At 43.3% G+C, this 15,353-nt stretch overlaps 6 protein-coding genes across 6 annotated transcripts; 2 read left to right on the top strand and 4 right to left on the bottom strand.

Annotated features, from left to right (window-relative positions):
- Window positions 1–164: 164 nt before the first annotated feature.
- On the bottom strand, window positions 165–2,570 carry EAE98_008448 (uncharacterized protein; the record flags this gene model as incomplete). The annotated part of the gene is made up of 3 exons (XM_038956071.1): window positions 165–1,364; window positions 1,415–2,099; window positions 2,146–2,570. The coding sequence occupies 3 exons, from the start codon at window positions 2,568–2,570 to the stop codon at window positions 165–167; spliced, it is 2,310 nt and encodes a 769-aa protein (XP_038807530.1).
- A 329-nt stretch (window positions 2,571–2,899) lies between these two features.
- EAE98_008447 (uncharacterized protein) lies at window positions 2,900–4,294 on the bottom strand (the record flags this gene model as incomplete). Its single annotated transcript, XM_038956070.1, has 2 exons — window positions 2,900–4,028; window positions 4,077–4,294. 2 exons carry the CDS (start codon window positions 4,292–4,294, stop codon window positions 2,900–2,902), a joined length of 1,347 nt encoding a protein of 448 aa, XP_038807529.1.
- Window positions 4,295–4,530: 236 nt separating this feature from the next.
- On the bottom strand, window positions 4,531–4,924 carry EAE98_008446 (uncharacterized protein; the record flags this gene model as incomplete). The annotated part of the gene is made up of 4 exons (XM_038956069.1): window positions 4,531–4,621; window positions 4,674–4,751; window positions 4,809–4,849; window positions 4,910–4,924. The coding sequence occupies 4 exons, from the start codon at window positions 4,922–4,924 to the stop codon at window positions 4,531–4,533; spliced, it is 225 nt and encodes a 74-aa protein (XP_038807528.1).
- Window positions 4,925–6,036: 1,112 nt separating this feature from the next.
- On the bottom strand, window positions 6,037–7,988 carry EAE98_008445 (uncharacterized protein). The gene is made up of 4 exons (XM_038956068.1): window positions 7,429–7,988; window positions 7,112–7,369; window positions 6,896–7,043; window positions 6,037–6,832 (listed from the first exon to the last, which is right to left on the bottom strand). Exons 1-4 carry the CDS (start codon window positions 7,495–7,497, stop codon window positions 6,210–6,212), a joined length of 1,098 nt encoding a protein of 365 aa, XP_038807527.1. The 5' UTR covers window positions 7,498–7,988; the 3' UTR covers window positions 6,037–6,209.
- Window positions 7,989–9,429: 1,441 nt separating this feature from the next.
- Window positions 9,430–10,539, top strand: EAE98_008444 (uncharacterized protein; the record flags this gene model as incomplete). Its single annotated transcript, XM_038956067.1, has 4 exons — window positions 9,430–9,625; window positions 9,683–9,712; window positions 9,802–10,095; window positions 10,247–10,539. 4 exons carry the CDS (start codon window positions 9,430–9,432, stop codon window positions 10,537–10,539), a joined length of 813 nt encoding a protein of 270 aa, XP_038807526.1.
- Window positions 10,540–11,002: 463 nt separating this feature from the next.
- EAE98_008443 (uncharacterized protein) lies at window positions 11,003–14,501 on the top strand (the record flags this gene model as incomplete). Its single annotated transcript, XM_038956066.1, has 3 exons — window positions 11,003–11,063; window positions 11,117–11,187; window positions 11,238–14,501. 3 exons carry the CDS (start codon window positions 11,003–11,005, stop codon window positions 14,499–14,501), a joined length of 3,396 nt encoding a protein of 1,131 aa, XP_038807525.1.
- Window positions 14,502–15,353: the final 852 nt, after the last annotated feature.

Below are 15,353 nucleotides of genomic sequence, written 5' to 3'. Positions count from 1 at the left end.
TGAAGTACAAGAGATAATTTCGAGGTCGATATAGATAGAGATTTCGGAAAGTATTGACCCAGGAAAACGATTTAATTTTTCAATTTGGATTGGGATACGGAAAAGCATTTGGGAAGCTTTGGAGAATCATTAATGAATTCATCTGGAGAGAATATTAGAGAGCATTATGGAGTAAAAGCCCCAGGCATAGTATAAGTGGGACACTTTGCCTCCTCTTCTGCTAAGCGTAATTTCTCCAGGCGCTGTCTTTCCTCCTTAGAAACATATATCGGAAACACTGGTAAGTCTTCTGAATCGTTTTCGAATACATCGTGAACAGATATGCCATCTTTGCATTTATCAGAACATACAAAGCGGTAAGGTAATGGTGGCCATATCTTCCGTTGACTGTTTGGAAGCGGGTTTCCATTTTCGTCGGCAATTACGGTCCAGGTTGAGCCATCCTTCTCAGATCTTGCATGCGAGGAATGGGGCATTTGAGCACGACCAGTCCTAATCTCTCGAAGTTGTCTTCTGAATTCGAGATCGATCTTAACGCGATACATACCAACTGAAACACTGAGATGTTTGCACCTGTCACATTCAGGAAACCCATTGAAGGCTCTCCTTCCCTTGTAAATGGGTGTGTTGAAGTGATGTCGGAACAAGGCCCCTAGTGTTGCTTTCGTCCAGCCCATAGAGGACAAAAGTTTAGCATCAAGCTCCCGCTCGATGAATGCATTAATGTCTTGTTTTGTTTCTTGAAGAAGCTTCCGCCATGGAATGAACATGTCTTGGTCATACATAGCAAGAACTGTTGGGGTCTGTGGTTCGTATGAGCCCCAAGACCCGTAACCATGGCAAATGTGTAAGTTTGTTGTCCTCTCCATAATCATTTTCACAGAAAGCTGATCTCTATGAAGAAACCGGGCCCCGATTACATAGTGAAGTAAAGAGTAAGAACTGATGCTGTCTTCCTCTATTTCGAGAGCTCCCTTGATTCTGCCTATCAGCCAATGTATGAGCTTTCCCGCGTGACCTTCTGATACCATTCCTCGAAGGTACCTCGCCTGAGCTGCGTTACCAGTGCATAGAGATGGAGTTAAAGCTTTAAATACACATAGCATGTTGTCGGAGAGTTCTTCTTGAGTCATGTTGGGCTGTTTGCTTGGAGTGTAGAATATCGCCATCCTGCCAATATCACCGTATTTGCTATCATCGTTTTTAGATTTAGAGTAAAATTCTAAAGTCTCAACCATGGCAATCTTCAACCGAGCTTCAAGCACAAGGGGATTCCGCCATAGGTTGATACCAGTGGCTGTATCTTTCGCTCCAGCGGAAATTAAAAATCTCGCCACGTCTACTTGGCCATAATTAACCGCGGTCTGCAATATGTGAGTGATCAATTACAAGAGTTTGTACGGAGTTGGCCTACCCATAATGGCGTTTTGCCTAGTGGATTCTCACATTCTAGAGATGCATCGCCACGATCCAAGAGGATCTTGACACCGGCGACGTTACCTTGTCGACAAAGATCGAAAATCAATGCATCCTCGGGAACAGCACCAAAAGAATTGAATGTGAACATCCAACCATTATCAACGGTTGCTGACATGCGAATTCCCACACTTAAACCCAGACGATGTAACCATTTGGCTGGATAGAAGACTACGCCAACTTTTGTCTCCGCTGTCTCCCGAGAGCCCAATACATGTCTACTTGTCCTTTTCGTCGATGAGGACCTGATTCGAAATGAGAAGATAGGTGTCTGGCCGTCAGCCTCCCACGACTGCATTTTAGAAACCCTTTGAGCAGTGATTTGTTCCTTAGAATTATTGGCAGAGACTCCTCCCGAGGGCGCAGATAGATTGTTCCGCAAGACCACGGTGTCGGTAGTCTCGGAACAGACATGGATTTTATTGCCCTGATATAAACATGGCAGGCTTGCATCTGAAGTATTCACGCCCGCTGAGAGTATGGACATATCATATGAGGGGAGAAGCGATGTGGACCTATCCATATGCCTGTGGTTTTGCGAGTATTGTACTACAAACTCCTGAATCGCGCTCATACCCTTCGAGGTAGCTTCTTGATGTCGGAGAGCCATTTCCACCATATCTCTATTGAGATCAGAAAATTTCTTTAAATGATGGATGTATAACTTACAAAATAGCATCTTGCTTGATCATCTGCACGGCCACCAAAGATTCTCCTATCGACGCACGCATTTTTCTGATTTCTTCATTTTTCAAAATAATTTTCAGAGCAGCCCACTTCCTCTTGCGAGACGAAAATGAGGTAAATGCGGCCATCGTAGGAGACAGTTTTGACGAAAGTTGTTCAACTCTCTTTTGACATTTGGTTAATATTCGCTTGGCAATCGCATCATAGGGGCTATGCTGAGCAAACTTTTTCTGATTTTGAATTAGGGCCGCCGACAAAAGCTCCAAATCGTTGAAGAGGTCACAAATATCTCCTGGTGCATCCTCGACAGCCTGCCAGAACTCAACTAGCTTTTTGACACTTTCGGCTAACTGGACGGCGAGGGATATAACAGCGAAGGCAGCTGAAGCACTGGAAAGACCTTCCATACTGAAAATCAAACTATGCAGAAGAATACGAAAAATAAAAATAGAGAGATGGATTTACGTGCACTGGAAGCCTCATTAAAGGTTGCCATTGCCTAAGTTATTTTCAAGGGCGAATGAAGCGCCCAGCGCATGTTCAAACGCAGGGAGTGCTTATCCACGCACTCCGTAGCCCTGTCAAACTCCGCTTCCATACTTCTACCACATCTTAAAAAAACAATTGGGTGTGATTCAACGACAATGATTTCTGTCGACCGAAGCTGGATTCTATCCTTGAAAAGACTTATTTTGCCACCTACGATCATATCTTTGAAGCCATGTATTGGCTTAATTTACTTATTCGGTCTTCCGAGGCCCTTAAGTCGTAAATAAACATCACAGCCCCATCCATAAAGCGACTGAATTTCGATGCCACCCCCAAAATATTCAGCGTATGCTCTTCCAAGTGGTAGCCCGTATCCTAGCCCAGCAATCGAGCTACTCTCACCCCCAGCGCCTGATAAAACATTTAAAGCATCCATGCTCCCGTTGCTGTGGCTTTGCCCGGGTAATTCGTCTTCCTCCGAAAATGTTGTAAATGAATAAGACCATACGTTTGGTAAAACTTCAGGACTGATTCCACCTCCTCGGTCTCGAATACGAATGGTAACACCGGGAGCGGAATCTTCAAACGGTTTGATTGTGGGGTTGCCATCTAGAATTACACCCGGGCTAGACTTACTCTGTGGATCATTTATCGTAGAGAGCTCTGGCTCTGCAGCTATCGTTATAACTACTGGTTCATTAGACCTACCAGATTCGACGGTCGCACGGAAGGCGTTTTTGAGTAATTCAGTAATTATGTATTCTAAATGCACTGGCACAAATGCAAATGTTGTCTCCGGTTCTCCATCGATAATCCAACTTGGTCGGACGCCGTATTTAAGTTCGCAGATTTCTGAGACAAAATTTCCACATGAATTCACTATTGACGCCGGGTTCAAAGCTGTATCTATAACACCAATGTAAGATGATGGCTCCGCCTCGGAATGCCCCATCTGGTGAGGTTGAGATGAGAGATGTAATGCGATGTGTTGCTCCGCGATCAACCGAGTACCTATTCGAGCACGAAGATGCTCATCCAGAAATCGCGTCACCTCAGACGGACTTATGTACTTTCGGCATTCAAGAAAACCTCTTGCAAGAGTTGGAATTGTGTGCGAGTGTGTTTCCACCAAATCTGCCAACACCTCCGTAAACCTTATTTCGTCTTCCAAGGTAGATATGGTTTTGTATGGTAAAAGGGTGGATAATGAATGGAGATAATTATTGTAGATCCTTGAGATATTTGGATTTGATACTACGATAAATGGCAGATTTCGCAACGCTTGTATTCTGTGCGCAAGACGAATGGGAAGGAGATCGAGCGTGAAATTCGCAGATGAAAACAAGGCTTCTGTTGATAAGGATGGGCGGCCATGTCTGTTCAATAGGTTAGTATTTTGAGAGATCGGGAAGGATATCACGGACTTGACCAAATCTGCCAAGCTCAATGGATGCAGAGGTTTGCTTGCAAGATTCGCGATTTCGCTATCTGCAATGGTGGTTGAGCTTGGAGGATGCGACCATTTATGAGCTGATGGCGATGGATAACGGGCGGTGCTGGCATATCTTAAAGCTGATTTAGAATAATGAAACCATTTCTTTGCAGGCTGGGCAGAGCTCAAACTTCGGAAACAATTATTCATGGTGACATTGGGGATCGGGGAATTTGATGAATGTTTGTAACAACATGGCGTACAATTCTTCTGTTGTCGACACTGGACTCGCTAAACATTAGATAAACACCTAGGAAACTCTTGGAGGAAAACGGTATGAGTGTCCCAACTTCAGTTGATTTTCTACTACTAGATAAATACATAATGCTTCCATAACTCCCATTCCACCTCAAAAACGGCCGTGTTTCTTCATTTGACGTCTATCCCTACTGGGTTGTTACCTCGCCATTTGCTTCCACAAATTCTACGTGGTCGTGCGCTTCTAAGGTTGTGACGGTGCCTTCCGGCATCTCGACACTACATAGATGTCAGAAAGAGAATACGCAAGTAAGAAACTGTAATGTAATACACAAAACCTGGCGAGACACCGGTGCGGTCGTATTCGCTCTTAACCTCGCACCCTTGCTCTTCGATGGCCTTTCTGGCTCTACAACATTTGTAAGTAATTTGCTACGCCGTCGCTGGAGATACTTTTGGCTCGTACGCAGTATATTGCTCCTCTGAAAGGTTCTTCTTGACTCCGACCTAGGTATAGTGAGTCAGTTGTATGTCCGTATATGTCAGGAATGGACGTAGCGTTCGTACAATGTAGGAAGACATGGTGGTGGTTTGGCTTATGAGGGGTTCAGTGGGGTGGTGTATGTCTGAAGGTGTGTTGATTGATCAAGATTATAAAGTCTAGTTACTGGGTAGGTCGATATATAGTTTATAAGTAGGAAAGGAAGAAAACACGAAGGCAGAGATGAAGTCTTATATAGATTTTGAGCAGAAAGGTCTCAGGTGGGATGGGTTGCATGTTACCAAGCAGATGGAGGGGACCTCTATCACGATTCATGATGGCCTACTCATACGTCATCTTTTGGGCTGACACGTCTACGGTTATGGAGGGGGTAAGCTTTGGAGGGCGGCCCACAAGATAATCATGAGGCATGTGGCAAACCGCGCGGGGCGATATAGCTACAGGAGTAGATTGGCTCCATTGGTTAATGGGGGAAAGAAGGCTTCATACAACTTTTCAAGACTTTACACTTTTTGGTGTTACTTGCATGAGATTCTTCATCAGGTGCCACTGCATATCTTCAGCCGTAAAGTTGGTCCAATAGCCAATAGCCGGCTAACGTCTAAACTCACCAAATCCAAAACATACGTTCCCTATCCTGGAATGAGATCTGGATGTACGACCAAGTGGGATCTATTCTCAGTCTAATCGTCGCTTTTTCGACAAGGCAGGCTAATAGAGATGAGGAAACCTTCAGATGGGTGAAGGGGTGAACTCGCTAGTTCGAAAGTGGATAGAGAGAGCATTGGACATTTCTGCTGATTCATCCGCCCGCGAATACCTGAGTACAGAGTAGAAAGTACCTAGGTAGCTCGGTAGGTAAGGGTAAGAGTAAGACGAAACCTGTAATTCGAAAGGGCTTAGTGTGTTCTGGATTTGGTAAGTCAATATGGTATCCGAATACCAGCTTCCCCATACATACCAGCAAGATGGTAAGCTATCTACTAGTAGCCCATCTCCATCTGGATGAAAATGGTTGGAGTGGGACCTCGGGAGTTATTTATAGCAACCTTATCGCGGTACCACAACTCTCGATCAGTGCCACAAACGCCACAATTTGACACCTTCCTGTCCAAGCAGGTACTTTGATGATAACGGTTCAATTGAATGGTATACGTTCACATTATAAACATATTCGCTGTCCAGAATATCATTCATGAAGAAGAAGAAACAGTAAGATATATTGTGTATATAACAAGATCTACTTTGACGATTTGACGAAACCCCTATAATATACTTGCACCATATCTAGTACCGATCAGGTACTAGAGTAGAACATAAGGAAACTAAACAAACTGGGGAATATGGACAAGATACTACATCTACTCAAACACCATCCGCGAAAGCTCCACCACCAGCCGCAGTATCAACCACAATACTATCCTTCAGACCACAAACATCGAACAGAGCCCTGGGCGTCAGGTTCTTTGGAGTTCCTACGACACCATCTCTCTTCAATCGCAAGAAAGTCTCTTGGATTGCCAAATATGCTGGAGCGAGAGCAGCAAAAGAGAAGATCATGATACGGAATCCCATCTCTTGTGCTTCCTTGGTGGTGATGATTGGGGTGCTGCCATTCTCAACCATGTTCAAGAGTATTGGCCATGGGGCGAACTCCTTCACAGTCTTTGCAGCCATCTCCTTCGAAGTGTAACCCTCGAGTAAACCAACATCAGCACCCATATCCCGAGCGACCTTCAACCTCTTGACGCACTCGTCGTAGCCAAGTTGTTGTAGTGCATCTGTGCGTGCGATCAACACAATATCGGAGTTCATGGCCTCTTTGGCGGCTTTGGCTGCACGAATTCTCATGTAGAACTCTTCTGCTGGAACAACCTTTTTGCCTTGGAGATGTCCACAACGCTTGTTTTGGATTTGGTCCTCAATGTGGAATCCAGCAACACCGGCTCTGATATACGACTTGACGGCTTTGTCAATGATGAGAGGGCCTGCACATTGGAGAAAGGGTCAGCTATTTGTTTGTGAAGAATCTTGTGCACAATCCCACTTACCACCGTAACCTGTGTCCATGTCGGCAATCAAAGGTGGGCCATAAGGATCAAGATTTGCAATCATCTCGGCATGCTCCTTCATGTCAGCCAATTGGGCTATGCCAAGATCTGCCATGCCCAAGCGGGAGGCCGTGGTACCTGCTCCAGTCTGGACCCGAAGATTAGCAACGTGTTTCCCCACGGGTAGCTAGCGCTGCCATGGAACTTTAAACGTACCATGTAAAGGGCTGAGAAGCCGACTTGCAGGGCAACTCGTGCAGAGATACCATCGTAAACACCAGGGCAAACGATCAACTCATTGGAGTCCCTGAGCATGTTCTTCAACTTTGTTGCGCCGCTTTCAAAGCCTGTCGTTTGCTTGACCGCATTGTTGAATGTCAACATGACTTTGTCTGAGTAGGCAGGCATATCAATGTTGAAAACATGAGTTTTACCATCGTAAGGTGTAACAGCGCCATCTGGCGAACTTGGAACCTAGACAATCATCATTAGCTTTGACTCTCTGAGTAACTGCTTTGATGAATGGTGCATACCGAATACTCAGTCACAGTCGCTATGGACTTCTCTTGGAGGATTGGGAGTGATTCCATAATGGGAGCCATAATGATATCAAGTGTAATGTAGAGTAAGTAGTGATCTTGTTGTTGATGATTGTATTGCAGATATCACTGTACTATTGGTGTGCTTGATGATCGAGGTGACTCCAAGCGGGGACTGAAGGGGTTTTTATAGATCTCTCCGACGACATCTCCTCGGTCTCGGTCTTCTCTATCTATCTTCTTTGCCTCTTCGCATCTGCCTGCACATTATTTTTCCGTCCATTCAGCGCCAACGAAGACGAGATGTGTCCAAGAGATGAATCTCGACCTCAATGATCGATACCTAATGTATCACCTCGCAGAAGGAAGATGAGAATGTAACGTCTTGGTACTGTATTTTGAGTCGTATTCTACATCCTCGTGGATGTAGATGCAGAAAATCCCGCAATGTCACGTCCTTATCACATATCATAGATTAGATTGGCTATCACCATTCTAATGCGAGTGCCGGCGGGTATCATTACTACCGTCGAGGTTATACCGAGAGATACATGAAGAATCGGCATCAGATGCAGGCAGTTTTCAAGATTACACCAAGACCTAAGAGCTGCAGGAAGAGCATGAATCAACTTCCCTGCCATACAAAGAAATACCAAGGCATACATGGGGAAAAAGCTCCAGTATCTTGAAACCCGTTATTCTTCAAATCAATACCAAGTGATGCAAGCTTTGTCAGAATTAAATTCATCTTCCCTACAAAGTAATACCAAGGGCTACAGGAAAAGTCAAAGCCGAATAATTCCTAAATACCCAGCCCTTGGCGATAATTGCCCTCAAGCTTAATTCTCATCGTTTAAAAATTGAAAGTCATTCAGTACCTCCTCTACAGTTGCATGAGCTTACGAAGAGATTACTACACCAGCTCCACACAATAGAGTTCCTCCTTATGTCTTATAAGTCGAGATATCCATAACATCCACTCGTATTTCGAGGTCTCGGCCTGGATCACAAGGATTTTGATAGGTCCGCTCGGTGTGACAATTGTCCTTTAGTATCAAAATTTCAGCCTTCAGCTGTGCTTTTTGCTTATATGGTTACAGCGCTAAAAAGGCCCTTTTCAATTTTGTTGAAGAAACGCTCCAAGAGCCAAGCTGGCCAAGCCAAGATTGGCCTATCCACAACATGTATTCCACCCTATTGCACAAGAAATCGACAATAAATCAACCTGTGATGTTCTTAGAAAAATTTATCATTATTGACAAAAAACAATGTGCTGAGTTCAAGCAAAGCGGTGTGTACAGTTTTTGTTACACAATGGTTCAGCAGGTGAAAAATGAGAGTATAATCTTCAGGTTTGGGCACATCTACGGAAAGTTGAAAGGGGTTCGCATAGTTCTCCACTGCTTTTCAACGGGTATTAGCGACTATGGAGCACGCAAAGTGCCAAGGCAAGATTAAGATAACGGACTGACCCGAGTTCTATGCATTAGGGAGATTTAGGAGATAAGATTTAGGTGATAATGTTGCGAAGGTCATACCGAGTCTTTCTCAAGACACCCATATTAATTCACTCATCTTGGAAATAATTGGCGTAGTGGCGAAAGCGTTGTGGTCCCGCAATCTACGATATGTAGCAATAATTCCCACCTCCTCTTTACTCACGGGTAGCGGAGACAAATTGAGGATATTCCGGCTTGGCAAGAAACGATGTTACCTCGATAACCTAAATTGATTGAATTCGCCAGCGTGGGGGGTTTTCCCTTGAAAAATCTTCCATCGGACCTCCTTGATGTCTCGTTAATCAAAACGCCGCTGATGCGCATTTCATAAAGAGGGGGTTTGGCGCTTATCTGCTCATCTATCCATGAATCCAAGCAGTTCAGTTTCTTGCCCGCTTTATTACGCTCCCTTCCTCGGACGCCAAATTTCAAGTTTCTCTAATCTGAAAGAATTTTCGGAACAAATCTCACCGAATCAGATCAGAAGAAGATCAAGATGTCAAAGGAACTTGAAGAGGCATTGCCACATCACAACAGCGTGGACATCACGAGACCCGATGATCCTACTGAGAAATCCTTTCATGCGAAAATGAAGAAACACTTCGCACAAGAAGTAAGCACCGATCATGCAGACATTTTGATGTTGATCTGTTGTCTCATCACTGGATTTCTAGACAGCACATTGTATAATGGTATGGTAGACATGCAAAGATTACAAGATAGAGACGATGACTGACGATCAATCATAGCTTTCAAGACCTTCGTGTCTATGCAAACTGGTAAGTCTTGACGAAGGATCTCCACACACATCACGCCATTCATACGTCTCTCCCTTTTGGCCGCGCTTTAATCTGATAATATGGTACAGGCAATACGATCTTCGTAGCTCTCGGTGCATCGGATCAGAACAATCGACCTTTTGGTTGGGCAAGATCGCTCATCTCGATCGGTTTCTTTTGCATTGGCTCCTTTACCTTCTCAAGATGCCATCGCTTCTGTGGCCCCCTTCAACGGAGTACTCTCGTTGCTTCGTTCTTAATCCAGAGTTGTTGCATCTTGCTATCAGCCAGTCTAGTTCAGGGCTTCGTCATTGAAGGCTATGTACCGGCTGATTTGGGGACTCATTGGGACCAGGTTGGTCCGATTGCATTGTTAAGTTTCCGTACGTTGGTCTCTATTCATCACCTGCTCTGTTGATTCGTCGCAATTGCGATGGTCTCACAACTACTCTCACTTTCTGTTACTTTAACTTGCATCTGGAACTTTCTTCTCCAGCTCACATCCACGCCAATGTCATTCTAACAATTCTACAGAAGCAGCCGGTCAAATCGTCTCTTCTCGCTTCCTAGGCGTAGGAGAAGTCCCTACCATTGTCATTACATCGCTTCTCTGTGATTTGTTATCCGATCCTCTTCTCTTTGCTTCCGTAACGAAAAACCCAAAGAGAAATCGAAGAGCGATAGCTTTTGTATTGACCATGGTAGGTGCGATTGTTGGAGGGTGGGTTAGCAAGGTTACAAAGAGTGTTAGTCCTATGCTCTTTGTAGCGGGTGGTTGTAAAATTGTGTTAACCCTAGTCTGGGGTTTTTGGAAAGAAAAGGTATAGAGGACGGAAACTTGATCTTTGATCAGGGGTGAAAACACGAATTATAATAATATAGAAGGTGGTGGGTGGACTGCGTGATTAGAGAAGAACAGATAATTTAGAAGTGTAGATGAATATAAATTGTGCAGTATCCCATACCAAAAAACCCGACAGCAAGTAGTCGTCTTATCAAGGTTCTCTCACCGTCCAATTATACTTCCATATGTCCGGCTAGCAGCAGCTAGCCGTCGCTAGCCCATAGATTTAACTTTTATCAAATCCAGATTCTTCTATCATTATAATCCTTGTGATCTGATAAGGGATAAGGATGGATTATGTGGTTAGGCTAACTGTAACGGGACTAGCGCTTATTATCGGAGCTGATTTTTCCGATGCTAGGTAAAAAAAATATTTCGAATCTGATGAAGATTTCAATGTCGTCGGCGGATTAAAGTAGCTTTTCAACTACTTCAATCAGTTAATCATGGAAGAACAAAAGAATAGGCCTCATAGGGCCCCTAAGGAGAAGAAGAAGCAGACAGGAGGTTAGCAATTATTCTTTCAATTGGTAATGCCTATATGCTAACATGTTTGACAGAGCGCAATCCCAAAGCATTCAGTTTCGCAAACCCAGGAAGATTGGCAAAAAGTGCTGCAAGATCGCATGATGTATGTTCAATCACCTAGGACTTGATGCGCTAGGTGACTAACTTTTGCAGATCAAAGAAAGACGTCTTCATGTTCCTCAAATTGATCGATTGCCAGAAGAACCACCGCCACGACTTGTTACAATTGTTGGACCACCAGGTGTTGGAAAGACGACTCTCCTCAAATCTTTAGTCAAACGATATGCAAAAGAGACACTATCAGATCCTCAAGGACCCATTACAGTTGTCACTTCGAAGCGTCAAAGACTTACATTTGTAGAATGTCCGAACGAACTCGAAGCCATGGTGGATATATCCAAGGTGGCAGATATTGTGTTGTTAATGATTGATGGAAATTTCGGTTTCGAGATGGAGACTATGGAATTCTTGAACATTTTATCTTCGAGTGGTATGCCGGGTAATGTTTTCGGAATTCTCACACATCTAGATCTTTTCAAGAAACCACAAACTTTGAAGGATGCAAAGAAACGACTCAAGAACCGATTTTGGAGCGAATTATACCAGGGTGCACATCTATTCTATCTATCTGGAGTTATCAATGGACGTTATCCGGACCGAGAAATCCATAACTTGTCGAGATTTATTTCTGTTATGAAGAACCCAAGACCTTTGATTTGGCGCAATACACATCCTTACACCATTATCGATAGTTTCAGGGATATCACCCACCCTACCAAAATTGAGGAAGACGAGAAGTGCGATCGAACGGTTGTCTTGTCAGGTTATCTACGAGGAACAAATTTCGCGGCGCAAGGTCAAAGGGTTCATATACCAGGCTTGGGTGATTATTCAGTATCTGCTATGGAATCATTACCAGATCCTTGCCCTACACCATTCATGGATGCAGCGATTGCCAAAGCATCTGGAAAGACTGGTAGAAGACGTTTGGATGAGAAGGAAAAGAAACTTCATGCGCCAATGTCTGACAAAAGTGGATTGAAAATTGATGGAGACACTATTTGGATCACTCGTGAGAAGGGTTTTAATTTCGACGCAGATGCCGAGGATGACGAACGTGGGGAGGGAGAAGAACTGATTGTTGGTTTACAAGGAGAAAGAAGGCTCCTTGGTGAGACTGAGGAGGGCGTCAGATTATTCAGCAATGGTGAAACTATCAAGTCGGTTCCCGAGGAAGAAGATTCTGGACGAAAACATCAAAGACGCGCAAGATTTGTCGAAGGAGGAGATCAAGCTTCAGACAATGAGAACCTCGATGGAGTTGCCAGCGACGAAGAATTCGATTCTGGTGATGAAGCAGAAATTACCGAAGACAAATTAGGAAAAGCATTCAAGAAAGACAAATATGAGGCAGGTGGCGATATTGAATTCGCTGACAGTGATTCTGATCTTGGTTCAATTTCTGGTGATGAATTGGATGAAGATGATTCGGATTCTGATTCTGATGATGAAGATGGGGCAGCTCGCTGGAAACAAAATATGTTGGAAACTGCACGCAAACTTCATGGACAACGAAAATCTTACCGAACTGCAGATTTGGCAAAACTTATGTACGATGAGTCGCTTACTCCAACAGAAGTGCTCAAAAGATGGAGAGGGGAGATTGAAGAGGAAGAAGAAGACATTGAACAAGAAGAAGACGAAGACGAATTCTTCAAGAAGACTGGTAGAGAGGACGAAGATGCAATCATGGATGATCGAGCAATTCCATTGCTTGATTATGAGAAATTAGAATCAAAGTGGTCTGTGGAGGATAATATCGAGGAACTCCGACAACGTTTTGCGACAGCAGATTTATTAAAGGGTAAGGGTAATGGCAGTGGTAGTGACGATGATGAGGATGATGATGAGGAAGACGAAGATGACGAGGGTGATGGAGAGTTCAAGGATTTGGAAACTGGCGAAGAACACAAAGCAGACGAGCCAGTGGACATTGACGCCGAACGAGAGAAGAATGCTAGAAGAAAAGAAGAGCTTAAACTACGATTCGAAGAAGAAGACAGAGATGGGTTCAACAACGATAAAGCTAATGCTAGACGAGAAGCTGGTGGAGATGATGAATTTGGAGAGGATGAATGGTATGATGCACAGAAAGCGCAAATTCAAAAACAACTCGATATCAATAAATCCGAATTCGAGAATCTTGACGAAAGTCAAAGAATCCAAGTTGAGGGTTACCGCGCCGGAATGTACGGCAAGATTGTTATTGAGGGAGTACCATCTGAATTTGTTACTCGATTTAATCCAAGAATGCCAATCATTGTGGGAGGTTTGACCCCAACCGAGGATCGATTTGGTTTTGTACAAGTCAAGATCAAGCGACACAGATGGCACAAGAAGATTCTCAAAACAAATGATCCTCTTATCATTTCTCTGGGATGGAGAAGATTCCAAACCCTCCCAATTTACAGTACTTCGGACAATCGAACAAGAAATCGTATGCTTAAGTATACTCCTGAGCATATGCATTGTTTTGGTACATTTTACGGTCCATTCATTGCACCCAATACTGGATTTTCATGTTACCAATCATTTTCTAACAAGAACCCTGGTTTCCGAATCGCTGCCACTGGAACTGTTATGACAGTCGATGAATCTTCAGAAACGGTCAAGAAACTCAAGCTTACTGGTACTCCTTACAAGATCTACAAAAATACAGCTTTCATCAAGGATATGTTCAACACGTCATTGGAAATCGCCAAGTTTGAAGGAGCCTCGATCAAGACAGTTTCTGGTATCAGAGGTCAGATCAAGCGTGCATTGGCCAAGCCAGAAGGTTACTTCCGTGCAACCTTTGAAGATAAAATCCTCATGAGTGACATTGTTTTCTTACGGGCCTGGTATCCGATTAAGCCTCACAGATTTTACAATCCAGTCACCAATCTCATTGGATGGGAAGGTATGCGATTAACCGGTGAAGTCCGAAGAGATCAAAATCTACCTACACCAGACCAAAAGAACAGTCACTACAAACCTGTTGAAAGAGTAGCTCGTCATTTCAATCCTTTACGAGTTCCTCGTGCATTGGCTGCAGAACTTCCATATAAGAGTCAAATTGTTCAAATGAAGAAGCAGAGCAAACCAACATATATGCAAAAGAGAGCAGTGGTAGTAGGAGGAGAAGAAAAGAAAGCTAGAGATTTGATGCAGAAATTAATGACGCTCAGAAATGATAAGGTGGCAAAGAGAAAGGTTGCAAATGAGAAGAGGAGAGAAGTGTACAGGAAGAAGGTGGCGGAGAATGAGGAGAAGAGGGGGGAGAGGGAGAAGAAGGAAAAGCAAGAGTACTGGAGGAAGGAGGGAAAAAAGAGGAGAGCAGATACAGATGGTGGTGGTGGTGGAAAGAGAAGAAAATAATGGGTGGCTGAGGATCAGAACTGCATTTCTTGGAGTTTCTTGGTTAAGGGCTTGTGGTCTTGGTAACAAAAATGTAAGACGAAGTCCGAAGTACGAGTAGAATTATTCCGACACGAAAAAGTTAAATGGTTCAGGGATCTGATCTGATCACGAATATTGAGTTCTCGATTGTGCATGAAAACTCATATGCTGTGGATATGAGACGATAATCTCGCATTCTCGCATTCTCGCATTTATTCAGCTCATTCCATGCATCACACCTCGAGCATCCTTATGCTGCATTACTGTTCTAGTAGTGCTGACAGTGCATGTCGTCCTTATAAAAGTGTTTTCTTTCAGTATGTCTAAACGAGGTGGTCCTGAAGAACATTATTTCCCCGTCTCTCTCCGATAGCTGATTAGATACTGTACGACATCTGGTCAAACACCGAGATGAGATCCGCAAATTTCATGTGAGTACTCGGTCTCGTTTTGAATGAATGCCGACCTCAATTTAGCTAGTGTATATCACACCAAAAACCATTAAAAGTCACCTATTTCAAAATTCTATATTAATTTAAATATAAAAAGTGAAGATATAAAATTTCAAAAATAGTTAGATATTTAATTAAATTCTATATATATTTTTTCAAAAACAAAATAATCTTATTCAAATTTCGAATTATTTAAGAAATCAAAAAATCAATAGTATTGAAACAAAACTCGCTAATTTTCAGGCTTTAACTCCTTAAAATTAAGGCCTAAAATACTACTTTTTGAACCTGATTTCTTTTTAATTATTATTTCTTCAATATTATATTTAAAGATCTAGAATCTTGATATATAATATATTAATAGCTTCTAATTCTATCA

This window comes from Botrytis deweyae, assembly GCF_014898535.1.
Source record: "Botrytis deweyae strain B1 chromosome Unknown BDEW_022, whole genome shotgun sequence".
Lineage (NCBI taxonomy): Eukaryota > Fungi > Ascomycota > Leotiomycetes > Helotiales > Sclerotiniaceae > Botrytis > Botrytis deweyae.
This window is presented reverse-complemented; position numbering and strand designations above follow the sequence as displayed.

Excerpts from the sequence above, each read along its gene's own strand:
- EAE98_008445 (XM_038956068.1), bottom strand. The coding sequence starts at position 7,497 with ATGGCTCCCATTATGGAATCACTCCCAATCCTCCAAGAGAAGTCCATA. Across the intron at positions 7,370-7,428 it reads CGACTGTGACTGAGTATTCG|GTTCCAAGTTCGCCAGATGG; the intron begins GTATGCACCATT and ends ATGATTGTCTAG. Across the intron at positions 6,833-6,895 it reads CATGGACACAGGTTACGGTG|GCCCTCTCATCATTGACAAA; the intron begins GTAAGTGGGATT and ends TCCAATGTGCAG.